Below are 19,488 nucleotides of genomic sequence, written 5' to 3'. Positions count from 1 at the left end.
CCCTGATCATGGACGTACAGATTTACAAATTCTATCATTCTGTCAGGGAGAGTGTTGTGTGAAAGACCTGGTGGCACAAGGAAAATGGAGAAGCTTCATCTGTGTTAAAAAATCTTTTGTGTGGTAGTCACATGTTAACTCCAGGAGGCAGGATGTATAATTAGGTTGATCGAGAACAAGCTCAGAAATAAGCTTTTTTTCTTCTGTTGTGGCTGTCAGTAAGTAAATATTTAGTTAAACACCTCATTCAGTGATTAATTATATTTGGATTATGCTGTAAATTGAATTGTATTTCTGCTGTAAATGGGTAGACTTGGCTTAGTTTGATTAGGCTTCTTACAGATGGCTAATATGTGTAGACCCTGTAGGCTATAGTTAGCCTGGAAAGCCCTAATATCTACGCAGTGATATTAGTCAGGCCATGCCAGTCTTCTTCTTATTTTTCTGTAAGGCCAAGAGCATGGAGGCAGCCCACCTCCATCCTCACTCCCTCTTTTGGCTCCGTATAGGGGAGGGAGCCCACCTCCAGAGGGAAGAGCTTAATACATTTATATATTGATGTGATTTTTTAAATTAATTTAAGCTTTTTTTTTCTTCTTATTTACTTAAAAAGTTTTAAGCATTTTATGTTTTCTCAAAAGGTGGAACCATCTTGAAAGATTAGAGCCAGGTACAAACTCAGCCAGGAAAAAATACTCAACCTTGGTTTTGGACCAAGAAACTTAGGTTTTCAAAGCACAGACTTATCTCCCGCACCACAGAAGCATGCATGACTTTTGTAACAAATGATTACTTATTTAGCATTTAGATACAGAGTGGAGTTAATATGCAGAGTGACAATCTTACAAAAGATGGATTTGAACCAACTTTACAGTTCTGTATCTTACAGTTGTAAGATACAGAATTTGAGAAATATAGATGGCAGAATCTGCTATCTCTATTTCTCAAGTTCTGTATCTTACCACTGTACCACCATGGTTCATAGTTGATTAGTTGTCTTGCATCTCACATACTATTTAGTTACTAATAATCTTTCGGACATACTAAAAAGACATGAACACAACATTTTGGAAGTTGTCCAAATTTTGGGATGAAGCGGTGTCGGTTTGGTGCAGTAGTTGTAGTGTTTCAAATAGTTAAAAATAGTTCTTTTTGAAATTAGGTATGTTTGAATGTTGGTTTGGTGGGGCAGTCATGGCGTTTAGTGGGGCATTGCACCCCCATGCCTATGCCAAAAACCTACCCCGAGATCACCCTTGGTTAGGATTTTAACCCAGGACCTTGGTAACATGTACTGTAGAGAGTGTCTTAGCAGAGTGAGCCACCATGCTCCTTAATTGTGTCATCACTTTTTGTGTTATTATGGATGTTAGTCTTCAAAAGATGCTTGGCTGTAACGAGTAGGCCACCCCTTGGAGGGATTTGAACCTATAGGAGCTTGGGAACAAGTAGAGAGTGTCTTAACACTGTGAGCCACCATGCTATGTTTTTCATCATGGTTTTCCTTGTGCCTTAAGTGTTATATGGATGTTAGTCTTCAATACCACCCCATTCGGATGCTATCAATGCATTGAATGGGAGATTATCACGTTTTATCAGACCATTCAATAGTAGGCCACCCTTGGCCAGATTTGAACCCCGGACCTGGGGAATATGTATCAAGCTTCTTAACACAGTGAGCCACCATGCTCCTTGTTTCATTGCAGTTGATAAATTATGAATAATGAATGTGATAACTAAATACTTAAGCTCATAGGATGTAGGTGCAGAGTGAACATTTTCAAACCACTGGTAATAAATTAAAAACCTTGTGAATAGCCATATAGCCTGCAAAACACACACATGGCCTGTGCTACAGCAGCTTGGAAGATGCTGGTGACATAAAGAATATTTAACAAATAGGATTTGGATGCAGACTAAACATCTTCCAAGAACTGCCCTCAAACTAAGAACCTTATGCTTACCGGCGGCAGTGATGAGAGGAGCAGGAAAATGCAGACTTCCCAGTGCCCACACCAACTAAAATCCATCTATATAAATCAAATTCAACAACAACCAATACAACCAATAGCCTAGGCTATTATGCATAATGTCGGCAAATGAATTCACAGAGAAACAGAAATAGAGTATTCCTTAACTTTGTGTCAAGACTGCTATTATCAGTGGTGTAAAGTAACTAAGTACATTTACTCAAGTACTGTACTTACAATTTTGACTTTACTTGAGTATTTCCAATTTTCAGTACTTTTACTGCTACTCCACTACATCTCAAAGGCAAATAGTGTACTTTTACTCCACTACAATTATTTGAAAACTTTAGTTACTTAATAGATTTGGATTATTATTCCAAAACTTAACCACTTCAGCCCTATATACATTTCGGCCATTTGAAAATAGCCGATCTACAAGCTCACAATGCATAGAGATGTGATGCATAGTGAGCTTGTAGATCTGCTATTTTCAAATGATTTTCTTTTCTTTTCTTTTTTTTTTAACATTTTATACATTTGAAAACTTGTGAAATGGGACATTCTGTTTTTGCATAATGAGTAGGCCTATACTTTCTACTTTTGGTACTTTAAGTACATTTTGATACCGATACTTTTGTACTTTTACTCGAGTAAATTTTGAATTCCGGACTTATACTTGTGTAACAGAGTATTTCTACATTGCAGTATTGATACTTTTACTTAAGTAAAAAAAAATGGGAGCACTTTTTCCACCACCACTGGCTATAAAGGGGATCAACTACAGTGTTTGGAGTGCGCCCAGCAGCAGCAGCTGGCCGGCGCGTGGACTCCTCCCGTTTGGTGATGAAGTTGACTTGGGAGGAGATGCTTGTTTCCAGCGCGCGTCAGCAGCGCGCAGAGAGACAGAAGACCGTTTCGACAAGAGAGACGAAGATGGATAGATCTATGGAACACGGACACGGGTGGCTTTAAATTTGGAATTTCACTGAGCGAACTGATTATTTCGTACTTTTGTGGGACACGTCTGTTTTTTTAGGACTATTTATAAGCAAGTTGCTCTGGGTTATAAACCTATTCGTTTCCACGCGCCGTTTCTCTGAATTTTCGAACCGGCTGCATAGACTGGTAACCGGAAGACTCGACCCAAAACACCCTCGCCCCCATTTCTTTCGCGGACCAGCGGTTCTTGTATTCTTGTATTTGTTTTACTGAGGATACGATACGGCTAGAAATACGTTTAGGGTTAGGCACAGTTTCACTGAGGTTAAGGTTAGGAATAAGGTTAGGTATAGTTTTACTGAGGTTACGTTTAGGAATAACATAAGGGGTTAGGTTTTTGGCATAGTTTTACTGGGGTTACGAGGTGAATACCACCGGATTTGCCCCGGGGCGACTGTGTTTTGGGGCGAGTCTTTCGGTATTCGCATAGACTATAATCCCGTCTCGGTCTCTTATGTGTGTGGTGGTGGATTGCATACAATAGTCAGGGATTCGATCTGATCCAGGAATGTTGGCATGGCTGCCTCGGGAGCACGTAAGTGTCCGAAGAGTGAGAAGTTGGACGAGGCACAAGCTCTGGCTCGGAGCTGCGCGGGGAGACCCGACTTCTTGCCCTGTGACGGCCTGTCCATCTGCGCGACGCACAGCCATGGGAAGTGCTTCAAGCTGCACTGGTGCTGTCACCTGGGCTGGTGTCACTGTAAGTTCTAAATGCCCGTGGCTCCCAAACTTTTTAACTCAAGACCCAAAAGAGGAATTTGATGTCTCCCCCGCGGGACCCAAGCTAGTGAAAATAGCAGATCTACAAGCTCACTCACAACATGTGGCATCGGACACGTTGTGAGCTTGTAGACATTTGTTTTCTCATTTATGGGATTTCTCAGATTTTTTTAAATTTATTCAAAAACCATTGAATTTGTTTTTAATTCATATTTTTTTAAATAATAATAATTATATAGCCTTGTCAACGTGAAGAATATTGAAACATTAGGAATTCTAAGGTGGAGGAATTGTTCCAATCCAATCCCATTTAGGCTGTCCTGATGGCATCGTTTACGAATAATGTGCTAGCCTATACATTGTTCATAATAATAGGCATGCATTTCAATATTCATACTTTCAGTAGTAGCCTACCTTACTATAACGCTAAAGCGCCTAGTCTACAGACAGGTACTGGTTAGGGTGTGCATTGGCTATGAGGAATTTTAATCGTAGTAAATAAAAACAAAAACATACCTTGTGCTTTTGCTTTGCTCTCTCACATGAGAGAAATACTTTAAATAATAATATTCCAATTACAGAAAATCTATAATCTGAGTGTCATTTGGAAACCATTTGGGTCCATTTGGGTCGATACACTCTCAGCGTTAAAGTATAGCTTAATATCGCGATGATTTTATTGTGTAAGCTTAGCTAGTGTATTGCTGCTAACTGCAAACTATTACTTTATGGACAGATACGTGAGTGAATCAATATAATACTATAAAAAATTATCCTGATCTTCATATGCTGTCAGTGTTTACAATATGGTTTGTAGCCTCCTCCATTATGGAAGCGTGTCTGATTATGAATACATTACATTATGTTTCAGAGCCAGACACCAGTCTAGAGAGCAACCACATTGCATTGACTCTGGATATGAGATCTCAGTCATAATAGGCACATGGCCACACAATGTATTGTGATACCAAAAATGTCACATTCATTTGAGGTGAATAACAACATGATTGCTTGCAGGAGGTGCTACATTTAATACACAATCCACTAAGAAACAAAGAAAGGACATCCTGTGTCATTTTTGTGAACCCACATTAATTGAGTGGAGCGGAGACTGCACTTATGTTCGTAATGCAAATGGTTACATCTGTTTGTTAGCATTATATCATACATATTTGTGTTGGATAGGAATGAAGAGATATTCAAATTTTTTGTTTACAACTAGGTTTCCATTCAATAACATATAAGTTGATTGATGACATCTTTGGAAGAGACTTTCTAGTTCATATTGTTATGTAAAATAAACAAAGATGCTTTTCTACAAGCAGAATCTGCAAGAGCTACTGATTTAGAGTGCAATTCTCCATAAATAAACGTGGGTAATTATTGCCAGTTTAATAACCATTGTCCAAATGCCAGGAAGAAATAAGCAGTCATACAGCTTATTATTAATTCATACAGTCAAGGACATATTTATTTATTTACATGTAATTGTATTGTGAACACAAAAGTGATTATTGAACAGTGATTTGAGCATATTCCACCCATATTAAAGTTCATTTATTACCTCCAATTTGTAAACTTGCAGGGCCATATTGGACTACCCACTTCCTCAATCCACTGTTCTATGAAAACATTGATTTTCATACCATACTGAAATGAATGAATGGAATCCAATGGCTTCCTCGAAAATCAAACAAACCTCAGTATGCTTTGGAAATTGTCAACAGTATTTTCAAGTACCATGAGTAGTAGTCAATGGACTAAACATGCCAGACCACTGTATGGTCTTTAATTTGATACTGTGTTCAAGAAAGCTGACCCACCCTGACCATCTTACCTCTGACTGGTGTCCCTATTCATCCTATCTCATATCAATGACATTGACAATCACAGCCAACGTCACCAGTCAGTAGTGACAGCTTAGTGCGTGTGACTGCAGAAATCACATTGTAATCTTTGGATTTATTTGTCTGTCTGCATCTGGGATGAGCCTGAGCCTAGCAATTTGAAATGTATGATGTGACAGAAAGACATATCCAGTATCTATTATAAACCATACCCAGGGTTTATTTTTCTCAGTGAAGTCTGCTGAGTGTTGTGTCATCTGATTAGATTTATACTTGACCCTATCACAGTACTAATCTTTGAAATATGATATACAATTTATTAATATTTTGGTTTTGGCAAAGAATATATTTGTTTTGTGCATATTAAATAATTTACTTCAGCACATCCTTTGAGCAGAAGCTTTATGTTCTTTAGAAAAAAAGTCAGTTAGAGCCTATGGCTTTACAAGCGTTTCACCTCTATGTTCCTTTCAACGGTAATCCAGTGCTAGAGTTTCACCTCGTGGAACAATCATGCACCATGGGGAGAAAATGCAGACTTAGACTGCTGAATCAGGCATAACCACCAAGGCCACACAGCAAGGAACATATAGCAGCGTGCCTCTGCATGTAATTCCAGCCTACTCTGTTCCCTTCATACCATTTTGCTCCACTGATGCAAAACCATGTTAATATTGTCAAACCTCCACTCCTCTCCATTTCTGTACTTTTTGAATTTTGAACGTGCACATACAGTAATTGTCACTTGGACTGCTAACTTGTTCTGAAGCTGATAACTCTGAAAACCCCAAAGGGAACTGTGCTAGACAGCCTTTTTTAATTACTTTTCTTTAATGGGATTTCAGGCAAAACCAACACAAAAGGTCAATGTGTGAATGAAATTGGGCTGAGTGATTTTGCTGCTGTATTTAGCATTTTACTTCCCAAGTATAAGTATTTCCATTATCTTGTCTGAGTTTACAGTTGATGAAAAAGTTTGGAAAAAATGTCCATTTGGCCTTTTCTTTATTTTCTCCATGCTACTGCAAATTATTTTGAAATAAATGTCCTAACCCTTGCATGACACTAAACGTAATTGCAAGGGATGACAAGACAATATGGTGCTGTATGCCTATAAGGTTTTCAGGTGTAGCTTTAGTGAAACACTGCTTTGGAAAAGGCAAAACTGTAATTCAGTGCAGGTGGAGGCAGTCCTCACAGCTGGTGACAACATCAGCCCAAGTCTCGCTCATTACCATTAATTAGCTATGTTTAGTGTCACTGCCCATATGTCATGTCTGATGAGTAGATACTGTATGCTCACAGCTGTACTGGAACCACCTGGTCGGAAATCCTCTGTAAATTGATTACAATCACCAATCATCCTAATAATAAGAGAGCACACTGAGAGTACACAATCAATCCTGAACAATCTCATCAATCATGCTGCACTCTAAAGATTCCTATTTTGTTCTCGTGTAATTCTTCTTCTTTTTTTACTTTGCGTAGTACAGTAGCTGTTGTATGCAATCAATTCTAAAAAATGTGCACAGAGACAAAGTCAAAGATAGATCTGTTTTGCATGTTCACATGAGCATCACATACTGTAGAAAAATAAAGTGAATGGTAAAGCATGTTCCCAGAACAAGTGCCTCTAGGTTCAGCATGATAATTGGGTCTATGAAATAGGAAACAGGAAAGGAGTTTCTCTTGGCACTGGGTCAAACTGTCCCACTGTTGAAGCCTGCTTTCCTCTGTATTCTGTCTATGTTATCAGCCCCCTTTGTTGGACAGATTTAGCCACAAAGAACAGCAGACAGTTGAGCAGACAATACTTTAGCAGCCAGCCAAATGGGCACAGCAACAACTTTGAAGCATGACACAAATCTAAAATAAGCTAAAATATTTGGTTTTGATTCAAACAGTTAAAAATTTGTTACCTACAGTATACAGTAGATGGTGGATTATATAAATTATTAAAAACAGTGACAGGGTGTGCCGGTGGCTGGTTGGGTAGCATGCTGAGTATATGGTTGCATATACTATGGTTGTTCATGTTGGTCCTCCCCTCTGCCCTTCACTTCCTATCTCTCTACACATTCCTACCTAAATAAATCAACACATACGAAGTCTATAATATAAACGGGGGCGGCAGTGGCTCAGGGGTAGAGTGGCCGGGTAGAGTGAACTGGAAAACCGCAAGGTTCCCAGTTCGATCCCGGGCTGGGGCGCTCCCCTAGAGTTAGTGTCGAAGTGTCCTTGAGCAAGACGCTGAACCCCTAATTGCTCCCGATGAGCAGGTTGGTGCCTTGCATGGTTTCCTCCGCCATCGGTGTATGAATGTGTGTGTGAATGGGTTAATGGCACAATCAATGTAAAGCGCTTCGGATAGAAGCGCTATATAAATGCACCATTTACCATTTAAACAAAACAGTGAGTGCAAAACCATCAATGTAAAAAGATGAATCAGAGAGTGGGAATAGTCCATTTTGACTGCATTATTGAACCTTGCTGGTCTACACTACAGTGAACATTGGTCTCAGTATTTCCTCCTGGCCACATTCTGATGGCTGACAGGAGAGTTAAGGTTTGGCCAGAGTAATGTCAGGCTCTATGAAAGAGAGGGCAGTGCATGCTGCATTATTCACAGAAACCGGCTCCTGCATTAATCTAAGCTCTGTAGTCGGTGGCCAAACACTGGCCCAGGCCCCAGCAGAGGAGAGGAGGAGTAATAGCAGGGGGTTGGAGAGCAGCGGTACTGTAGACCCCCTCACTGTTTGCCCCTTAAGGGGTTTCAGCAGGGGCTGGAGACGGATCTCACTCCCACGCTCTCTCTCTCTCTCTCTCTCTCTCTAACACACACACACACACACACACACACACACGCACACGCACACGCACACACTTGGGATTGAGCACAGAGAACTCCCAACAATGACATTGTCATGCAATGACATTGTCATGCAATCACAATGCAGGTTTAGAAATAAGGTGCATGAGCATAGCAGCTATATACTGTTCATGACATCAGAAGAGTATCAGTGTGTTGTACATGAGATTAAGATACAGAGAATCGGCAAGTGTAAAGTTCAACCAGATATTCCACTAAAGGTTGCTTTACTGGGGGTGTCGATGGCCTAGTGGTTAAGGCCCATGCCACATATAGGCTCTAATTGCAGCCTGACAGCCCAAGCTCAAGTATTGGGCTCGACAGAGGGGCAGAACATACATGAATATTGATACTGCTTGAATTGCATATGCAGTGTCTACTACTGTCTGTCAGCCACCGGTTGTGTTAGGTTTCTCCCTGTGCAGTGTTTGTGCAAAATAATAAAATTAAATAGAATAAAGTACAGTGAGATAAAAATGACAACTCTATTGTCTCTCCAGCTTTCTGGAGGTTTCTGTTGAACCTCCTGTTCATATCATTAATATAGCACTTGGAAGCTGAAATGGTAGCTAGCTGGGTAGATGTTAATTATTGAGTTTATATTATAGATTCCATGCAATTAGATAGAATATGAAGTCTACAGTAGATGTCAGAATCGTTCTGGCTCAAATCATTTAAAATCCAATATTTCTTCCATAAGGTACATTAATTATTATTATTTATAATTTTTTGCAGTCATTTTGAGCCTCTACTAAACATTACAAAGGTGTTGTTTTTCAAATCTATTCCTTTCTCTCTTTAGCTCACAACATCAAGCACATAAAACTTAGAACTTAAGATACACAAAGATAAAGATACATTACATGGAGTAAGCTCCATCTGTCTGTCTGTCTGTCTGTCTGTCTGTCTCTAAGTATACTGTACAGTTAAGTACATCTGTCTATCCCCACACTAATAATATACTTGATCGTACTATAGTGTCGCCTGCTGAATATAGTAGATCTTCTACAAGCTCACATCTCATTGAAGATGCGACACATTTTGTGAGCTCATACATTGGCAATGTTCTGCATGTGACACTGTCGTACGAAGGAGTGGGAACTGACTCTCCATCTGGATGAAAGCAATTAGCTGTACTAAAGCAAAACACTAAATGTCAACACACTGTCTTTAAAGGCTTCAGCTTATTATTTGTCTCAGCTATCTATCTGACTGAACACTCTGCTTTGACCATGGACCGTTGACTTTTTGTCATTAACAAGAGCACTACTCCCATGACTCCTTTAATCTTTATCAACATTTACTGCTTCCTGATTGAGCAGTGTGTACAAAATGTGTTAGCACCAGCTTCCTACCTGCCTCCCAACACTGTGTCTCCTCTCCTGCACATGCACGTTTAACTCAATTACAAGGGTGTAGCTACTTTGATGGATTAAAGGTGGTTTAACAATGGTCAGTATCATAGGCTTAGTCATTAACCATAGTCAGCATCATAGTCAGTAACCATAGTCAGCACCATAGTTAGTACCATGGTTCTTAACCATGGTCAGTATCATAGTCAGCACCATAGTCAGCATAGTCACCCCCATAGTCAGCACCATAGTCAGTAACGAATGTCAGCACCATAGTCATTAACCATAGTACCAGAGTCAGTACCAAAGTCATTAACTATAGGGCATTTTGTGGTGGGCATTTTGTGGTGCCACAGTTAGAAAACCCATTCATTTTCCCCATAGAGATTTCTGAAAATATTTATATAAATTATTTTATGCATAGAACCAAGCCATCCAGGCTCCTGGTGAATCATGACCATAAAACATTTGATTCTGTGTCAAAACATATTTGCACCAATGCTGAAGGCAGTTTTTCCCAGATCTGGCACGAGGAACCTGAAGGACTAGCCCTTCCCTAGAGCAAGTAAAAATTCGACTAGGGTTCTGATGTAACATGGACGTAATATATGATGGTAATTTTTCAACCAGGGCTTTGCAAATGAAAAGGTACCAATGATTAATGCATCTCTCAGTCAGAAAAGACCAGACCACCTTATCATACAGGACACAGTGATGAGTATAACTTTGTCACCAGTAATAAACCTCAGAGCTGAGTGGTAAACTGAGTCTAAGGGCTTGAGTGTGGAGGCAGCTGCATGACGATAGATTATATTCCCATAGTCCAGTACTGATAAGAATGTGGCTTTGATCATCCTTTTCCTACAGAGCAAGGGGAGGCTAGTTTTATTTCTATATAGGCAGCCAATCTTTTGACAAAGTTTCCCAACAGATTATCAATGTGATATTTGAAATTAAGTTTGTCGTCCAGCCATATTGAAGTAATCTATGTTTTGGGATTTAGAAAACACCATGAATTTAGTCACCATAGTCAGCGCCATAGTCAGTAACCACAGTCAGCACCACAGTCAATAACCATAGTCAACACCATAGTCAGCACCATAGTCAGTACCATAGTCAGCACCATAGTCAGCACCATAGTCAGTACCATGGTCATTAACCGTAGTCAGTACCAGAGTCAGGAACCATAGTCAGCACCATAGTCAGCACCGTAGTCAGCACCATAGTCAGTAACCATAGTCAGCATCATAGTCAGCACCATAGTCAGCACCACCATAGTCAGAACCATGGTAATTAACCATAGTCAGTAGTACCATAGTCAGAAACCATAGTCAGCACCATAATCAGTACCAAGGTCATTAACCATAGTCAGCACCATAGTCATTAACCATAGTCATTAACCATAGTCAGTACCATGGTCAAAACCATAGCATTAAGCATAGTCAGCACTAGTCAGTAGTGCCATGGTCATTAACCATAGTCAGCACCATAGTCATTAACCATAGTCATTAACCGTAGTCAGTACCAGAGTCAGGAACCATAGTCAGCACCATAGTCAGCACCATAGTCAGTAACCATAGTCAGCATCATAGTCAGCACCATAGTCAGCACCACCATAGTCAGAACCATGGTAATTAACCATAGTCAGTAGTACCATAGTCAGAAACCATAGTCAGCACCATAATCAGTACCAAGGTCATTAACCATAGTCAGCACCATAGTCAGCACCATAGTCATTAACCATAGTCATTAACCATAGTCAGTACCATGGTCAAAACCATAGCATTAAGCATAGTCAGCACCCTAGTCAGTAGTGCCATGGTCATTAATAGGGATGCACCGATATATCGGCCACATATCGGTATTGGCCGATATTTGCCGTAAAAAAATCAGTTACAGGAGCTTTTATTCTATGGTGTTTGTGATATGAAATGTAAGCTTACCATAATCACAGTAAACATGATCATGTCTTCAGTCATATTCAAGGGATAAAAAAAAAAAAACTAGCTCACTTTCAGTTCAGCACAGCTGAGGTGTGTGTGTGTGTGTGTGTGTGTGTCACTGTCCAGCTGACGCTCGTTGACACTCGTTAATGTTACAGGTTTACAGGTGTAAAACAGTGGGTGAATTCTTTTTTTGTGCAAGCGCCATCGTTTTTGATTGTTTCCAGAAAGAGAAAGAAAATAAAGAAGGGGGGGGGGGGGAGAAGTAATAAAGAGAGTAAGTAAAGGGTACAACAGGGTATCTATATATTTACACATAGCATATCTATCCAAACATTATGTACATGAGGTTTAGAAATAAGGTGCGTGAGCATAGCAGCTATTCATGACATCAGAAGAGTATCAGTGTGTTGTACATGAGATTAAGATACAGAGAATCGGCAAGTGTAAAGTTCAACCAGATATTCCACAAAAGGTTGCTTTACTGGGGGCGTCGATAGCTTAGTGGTTAAGGCGCATGCCACATATAGGCTCTAATTGCAGCCTGACAGCGAGTTGTGGGTTCAATTCCCGAGCCTGACGACCTTTGCTGCGTCACCCCCTCTCTCCCTGTTTCCTGTCTCTCTCTACTGTACTATCCAAATAAAGGCAGAAAACTCCCCAAAAATATATAAAAAAAAGGTTGCTTAATTTGTATAATCCATAGGTAGGTCCATGAGGAAAGCAAAAGTCCAAGGCCAACCTTATGACAGGCGGTAGTCATGCCTTGTTCAACAGTCTGATGGTAGCCTTGTGGAAGCTGTTCATAAACCTGGTGGTCTGGCTCTTGATACTAAGGTAGGCCACCTTGCCAGGCCGCAGTCGTGGTAGGGGTTTGAACGGTTTGTGGCTGGGGTGGTGCCTGTCCTTGATGATGCGCTGAACTTTGACTATGCACCCATGTTCTTGTACAGTTCCTGGAGCGAGGGGAGCTCGCCTCCTATTGTGCACTGTAGGTTTTTCTTTTCTCGGTCAGTGCAGTTTCCCTACCAGGCTGTAACACGTACACCAGAGTGCCAGTAAACTGGTCTCATCTCTGTAGGCAGACTCATCATTGATAATCGGACCCATCACTGTCGTGTAATCAGCATACTTCAGGATGATGTTGGAGTTATGTGTAGCTGCACAATCATGCGTGTACAAGGAGTTTAGGAGAGGGCTCAGGACGCATCCTTGGGGTGCTCCAATGCTGAGGGATGTGATACTGCCCATTCTCAACACCTGCCGTCGGTTCGGCAGGTAGTATGGAGCAGATGTCTTCTCTCACCAGCTTCTCAAAGCATATCGTCGGTGTCCAGGACCAAACAGCTAACTCCATTTTCAGCTTATTTTTTTCTCATAAATCAACGCTATTGAACACCCTTTACGTCTGTGTAAAAAAAATGTTTTTGAACCAATGAAAAGTGTTAAAAAGCGCCTCTGACAAAACCTCCCAACTCCATTGGATCCTCAAACTGTCCGTCAAAACCACACAACTCCCCCCCTCTCCTCTCCTGCTGCTGTTCTACAGCTCAGAGCATAGCGCACTGCGCAGTGAGTGAGTGAACATAGACAGGAGGACCAGCACATAAACAAACAGTAACGACGCTGTTTTCCCCCCCCCGTAGTCCGTTAAAACTATGCAGTGTACCTGTTTATCAAACTTAGCAATGACGCTAATGTTATGAAAACAAGTAATTCTATTTCTAAAATCTATGAAGTGTTTAATGAGGAGAGCATTGTGACAAGAAAGGAGTTCATAGCATGTCTGTCGCACTAGTTCTACTGAAACTCCAACTCTGTGAACCCCTCTTTGCAGAAGTTATTGTAATATTTAAAGTCCTGTAACTCCTGTTTATTATTGTAGGCCTACATAATATGTGTCATGAAGCATCAGGGCATTAATTCACACGTTGTGATGCGTTGTGAGCTTGGAGATCATTTGGAATTTAGACCCATTTGGAATCTCTCCCTCCGTGCGATTGGAGCTATTGTCAGCTGTTCGGACTCCTAACTCCATTTGAGCTGGATTTCTGTTCGGACAAAACTCCTAATTCCATTTGAGCTGGATTTGGGTAAAGTGGTTATAATATAATGACACATGCAAGTATCTGACAATATATAAAGTCACTATACCAACTTTGATGAGGCAGTATTGCTTGGTTTTGAAAATACACGGTTTTCTTAATTTCCTGGAAAATTAGCGTTTTGGAGTTAGCAGGTTGCTGCTGGACAGCAGAGATATGCTGACTATCGGGGTGAGAGTGACAGGTCTCCATAGTCAGCACCACGGTCATTAACCATGGTCAGTAACTATAGTCAACACCATAGTCCGTAACCATAGTCAGTACCATAGTCAGTACCATAGTCAGTACTATAGTCAGAAAAATGGCTAACTCTGTAAGTTGCCGTTGCCCAGGTTCCATTTGTGAGTCCTAAAAATACCCATTCAGCAATGCACACTTTGCCCATTCAGCAGTGCAAAAAAAGCCACTTTCTCTGTAGTGCTTTGACTGCTTTCTTTGTAACCCGGGAACGGATTTTGTTTGAGCGGTTCCCCCAGCCTGTTAAATAAAAGACAAGGACAGTGAGCGAAAGGAAGTGGTGCGTAGGCCTGTCAACTCCTACAGTAGCTCCGTTCCCCCCAGGGAGCCAGATGAACACATCAGAGAAACACTACAAGCAACGTAGTTGTTAGTTGACGACGCAGTGGGCTGCCAACAATGACATTCTTTTCTTTATTTTTATTTTTATAACTACAGTGTTTACATGCCGTTCTATTTGCGAAGAAGGACGCAATCACCATTTAAATCAGGTTTTTGATGATATGATCAATTATTTATCATGAATATGTGATCCACTGCGCTCCGTTCTTCATCAGTGCTTCACACTGTCAACAGTGATGAAGGCTGGAGGGACAAAAACATTTAGTTTTGACATCGCGTTACAATTTCAGAAAGTAACCTTCTGTGTTGACCGCAACCCCTCTATATATTTGGAATTACTGGCCACTTCCTGAAAGGTATTTTACATGACAGTACAGTATGGTCATTTTCTGACTACGGTTTTACAATTAGAAAAGTGTGTGTTTCCCAGTTACGCTATACGTATGTATCCATTACAGGTTACAGCTGCATTCTCAAAACTGTACATAGTGGGGATACATCAACAACATCTACAACTATAATATAACATTAGCTAACACTGCCTTCATATAACACAAATGGTCATGTATCTGTATTTCTTATCAAACCTATTAGAAAACAATCTAAATAATTACATTGAAAATTTGCCTAGGCTACTCAATAATTTGGAGCACAAGATTAATCTGCACTCTTATATGATCTAAACTTGATTAGTACATTTGAATTCTCAGTAGAAAGGTAGAATCAAGCAATAAGTCTCCGAACAGTTGTACTTATACTGTACATGCAAGTCAGATGTGTGTGTTTATACAGCATTTTACAACAAAAATGGTTCAGGCAATCATCAAGAACTGGAATGATCTGTTTTATAATGGTTTATGTCATAGATTCAGTGGTGGAAAGTAACTAAGTACATTTACTTAAAGGTAGGGTAAGTGCTTTTCTTTGGTTAAAATAAGTGTTAAATAGCTCTATATTCTGATAGTACTCATTGCTATAGAGTGTTTTTTCAGTAAATGGAGTCTCCATGTCTCTCCAGCTCTTTATAAAACAGAAAATGTTTCAGTTTCAGTTTCATTTCCAATTTGATCCAATTAGGATAGAGAACTCAATCAGGATATAGATTAAACAAGTGAAATTGGAAGTGATGACACTAAGAAATGAGCAGACACAATTGGAACTGGAAGGAACACTATAAAAATGAAGCTTAAAAATGGGTACTTTCTCCTGATTGGCTTGAGATTTTGACACCTACCTGAAAATGAATTTTCTGTTTATTAAAGAGCAGGAGAGACGGGGAGACTCCTGTTACTGAACAAACACTCTATAGCAATGATTACTATCAGAATATAGTGCTTTAACCTTTTAACAAAATACTTGTTTTTAACCAAAAAATATCACTTACCCTACCTTTAAGTACTGTACTTAAGTACAATTTTGAGGTATTTGTACTTTACTTGAGTATTTCCAATATCCAATACTTTTACCTCTACGCCACTACATCTCGGATCCGAATATTGTACTTTTACTCCACTACATTTATTGGAAAACCTTTAGTTACTTGTTACTTTGTAGATTTTGACTACTATTACAAAACCTATATTAACCACTCTATATACATTTCGGCCACATAATGAGTACTTTTACTTTTGGTACTTTAAGTAAATTTTTATGCCAATACTTTTGTACTTTTACTTAAGTCAATTTTGAATACCGGACTTTTGCGTGTAACAGAGTATTTCTACACTGCAGTATTGATACTTTTACTTAAGTAAAGCAATTGAGTACTTTTCCCACCACTGCATACATTACATACATGGTTATACATTCTCTCTTCTTTTCCCTCCCTTAGGCAAGTATGTATACCAACCCATGACCAGCGTGTGCCTGCTGCCCAGCACATCTGTGCCTCCTGTTGAGTCAGAGTACAGCAACACCATGAACCTGTCCGTGTGTTTGGCCGAGCGCTTCCTCAAGGTCGCCCCTTGCTTCCAGTCCCCGCCTCACCTCGAGTCGCCTAAGTACTGTGTCATTGCGGACCTCTTCGTGGACGACTACATCGTCAAGCGCATCAACGGCAAGATGTGCTACGTGCAGCGTCCCCCGCCGCCCATGCCGGAGCCACCGGGTCCACCTACACCTCCTCCGCCTGCACCCCCCGCCCCTCGCGTGCCTCTGGGCACCAAGCGACCGCCGCGACAGGCGCAGGCGCCCGCACAGCAGTCGGTGTACAAGGAGCACGGGAGCCCCGGCCCCGTGGGTGACATGAAGGGCCCCAAAATGGACCACTGCTCCTCTCCGTCCAGCTCTGAGGACTCTGGCATCAATGCGTTGGGTCTGCACTACCTGGAGTCCTGCGAGGAGGAGACAGAGGAGGAAGGGGACGATGCGTTGAGCACAGATGGCGACTCAAGCCCCGGCAGCCTCTGGGATCAGGATGAGTGCTCTCTGCTGTCGCCCTCAAAGTCGATGATAGAAATCATTGAAAAGATCGAAACAACTGTGTAAACACTGACACGCCACCCGTGAAGCCTAATTTATACTTTGTTGCATGATGGTGTTGCTGTATTTCAAGTGATTAATGCAACGCTTGAAAATCTAGTGTTTTTGGTGAGCGACACTGTCGTGTGACAAAGTATATATCAAGCTACAGTATATGGGTGAGGGTCACACAAATGTTACAAGAGCACATCTACGGATCAGACTATATATACATATATATCATTTTAAAAGACTAGGATTTATTTCAGATGGATCAATATAAGTTCAACCCTTTCTAAAGCCACAGGGGGGCTTCGCTTGGCTCTGGTGAATGGGAATGTGTTCTTCCACAGATGACCAGGCATACCAATGTTTTGGACTGTTCCTTCCTTTTTTCCTTCTTCCACATGCGCACGCACACACACACACACACACACACACACACACACACACACACACACACACACACACACACACACACACACACACACACACACACACACACACACACAGCCTCTCTTCTGTCCATAATCTGATCCCTGCATGGTATAAATTACTGCATTCCCTGCATAAAGTGTCGAAGGAGACCACATGCCCATCAAACGCATGTGGACCAACAGAATCCTTATGGAAATGACATGAATGAACTGAAAATCCACTGACAGCCACAAAAGCATGACCCTGACAGAGAGGATGGTAAGAGAAACCGTGTGAGGCTTTTGAGTAGTTCTTGTTAGTTCGAAGCGGCAGCAGCCAAATCACAGTGGCGTGTAGGAGGCATTAAGTAGACTTCTTGATGAGAATGAGTGGTTAGGTAATTCTTAGTGTAATCAGTCAGACAGTATGTCATGTTCTATTACAAGCGTCAGGAGCAGGAAAGCATGTTGCCATTACTTGCACTCCAGCTGCTGGCTCAACCAACATGGATTAATCACCTCCACACTTCAACCTGAGTTATACTTTGTCACCCACCGATCTACAAGCTCATAACGCGTTGCAGCGCGATGCATTGTGAGTTTGTAGATCTGCTATTTTGGTGCACAACACTGGCCTGCAACTAAGTATAACTCAGGCATAAGTGGCCACCTATATACACAGCAAAATCATCATTGTTAAATGGACCTGTGGTTACATTTGTACACTCTCAGAGTTACAATAACTTGTGTACCTTTCACTGGCCCAACACACAGCAGCCTTTAAACCCATTCACTACACAGCACTGAACTGCAAAAACGCACCCGCTTTTTTTGGCCTGTTATGGTCCTAAAAGTTTTCAAGGATCGCTGGCCCACAGTTGCCTGCACTTTACTGACACCAACAAGAGCCGTGGGTCCTTGTTTGACAATCAAACGTTAAGCACATTCCTCTACTGTACCTGCCAGTGAAGACATTGCATATCAGCCAAGGACGCTCTAGCTTGTAAAATCAACAGTCAGACCATACTGGAGTAGACAGCATTAGTGTACTATACTGTAGTTCATTTGGTTTAGGGTGTGTAGGTTCCACACAGCTAAACGCCTTGTAATGCTGGTTGGAAGCACTTATTTTTGGTCACATTTTGTGGTCAAACCCCACTGGGGAGAACACCATTTGATGCCTAATAGAAGCACAAAACAACAGGTCTGAGTCTCATTGCCCACAGATGTACACAGCAAAATCCAGAGTGTTCATTTAACCACTTTGAGTGATGTCCCTATTTTGAGCATGTCATTATAGGAGAAATTGTTCAAAAGATGTGCAAGATAGCAGCTAGCAGAAAATATAGCAGAAAGCATCAGATCTACAAGATCAGCTATTAGCTACTTTTGAAATAGGGTGTAAGTGGTTAGTTCCAAGGGTAAAAAGCCCAGTATTTATTTACACTCTAAAGTTAAATTAACACTCAGGATTCTACTGAGGAGCAGAACCTCTGGTTAACCTCCTAGATAGTTGAAAAGTGTGTTTCTAGTTGTGGCTTCATTAGCTGAGCACACAAGGAGAAACAGTAGGGAATGTAATGATGAGTTTTATTGTTGTGTTGTGATGGACATGATGTTGTTAAATAAACAAACTAACGAGCAAAGATTCAATGAGTAGGGCTGCCCCCTATTTGCCCATTAGAAAACTTACTGGTAACATTAGTAAGGGCTTAGTCAATTAGCAGTAGTCATTAAAATAATTTGTTTTCTCAGTGTTAAATACATGATCTCCTGGAGAGTTAGATGTCATATCACAGAAATATTCACATAATATGCATTGCAATATGAAAAGCACAGTACCACAATAGGTCATTTTGCATGACTGCACATACGTGTATTTGCAGGAGCTTCCTATTGAAGAAAGGGGAATTTAAACAAGTTGTCAAAAAATTGGAAAGTCTTATAGTCAACTTCAGTTTTTTTTATTTGGTTGGGGACAGCCTTAGTAATTAGATACACTGTATACACAATCACCTCTAAATGCAGCTCAAAGCATTTCGTATGTTCTGTTATTGTTATATTATTTTCATATGAATAAATCTTAAAGAAACCAAAAACCTTCTCAACGTGTTCTCAATGGCAACGTCTTCACTGGGGAAAAACAAGATGAAATCCTCCTTGAAACACACTCGAGCCTCAACTTGACATATAAATCATTGACTCTTTCTTCAGAAGGTGAATTTCAA

General features: G+C 40.7%; 1 protein-coding gene across 1 annotated transcript; it reads left to right on the top strand.

The window, feature by feature from the left end:
* The first annotated feature begins 2,869 nt into the window (after window positions 1–2,869).
* LOC308106146 (UPF0524 protein C3orf70 homolog B-like) lies at window positions 2,870–19,288 on the top strand. Its single transcript, XM_080457194.1, has 2 exons — window positions 2,870–3,669; window positions 16,216–19,288. Exons 1-2 carry the CDS (start codon window positions 3,486–3,488, stop codon window positions 16,869–16,871), a joined length of 840 nt encoding a protein of 279 aa, XP_080313320.1. The 5' UTR covers window positions 2,870–3,485; the 3' UTR covers window positions 16,872–19,288.
* The last annotated feature ends 200 nt before the right edge of the window (window positions 19,289–19,488 follow it).

The sequence above is a fragment of the Gymnoscopelus braueri genome (genome assembly GCF_963280865.1).
Source record: "Gymnoscopelus braueri genome assembly, chromosome: 18".
NCBI classification, from domain to species: Eukaryota; Metazoa; Chordata; class Actinopteri; order Myctophiformes; family Myctophidae; genus Gymnoscopelus; species Gymnoscopelus braueri.
Note: the sequence above shows the minus strand (reverse complement) of the source record. Positions and strands in the feature narration are given on the sequence as shown.

Coding starts and splice junctions, on each gene's coding strand:
- LOC308106146 (XM_080457194.1), top strand. CDS start 3,486: ATGGCTGCCTCGGGAGCACGTAAGTGTCCGAAGAGTGAGAAGTTGGAC. Junction 3,670..16,215: donor TCACCTGGGCTGGTGTCACT/GTAAGTTCTAAA, acceptor TCCCTCCCTTAG/GCAAGTATGTATACCAACCC.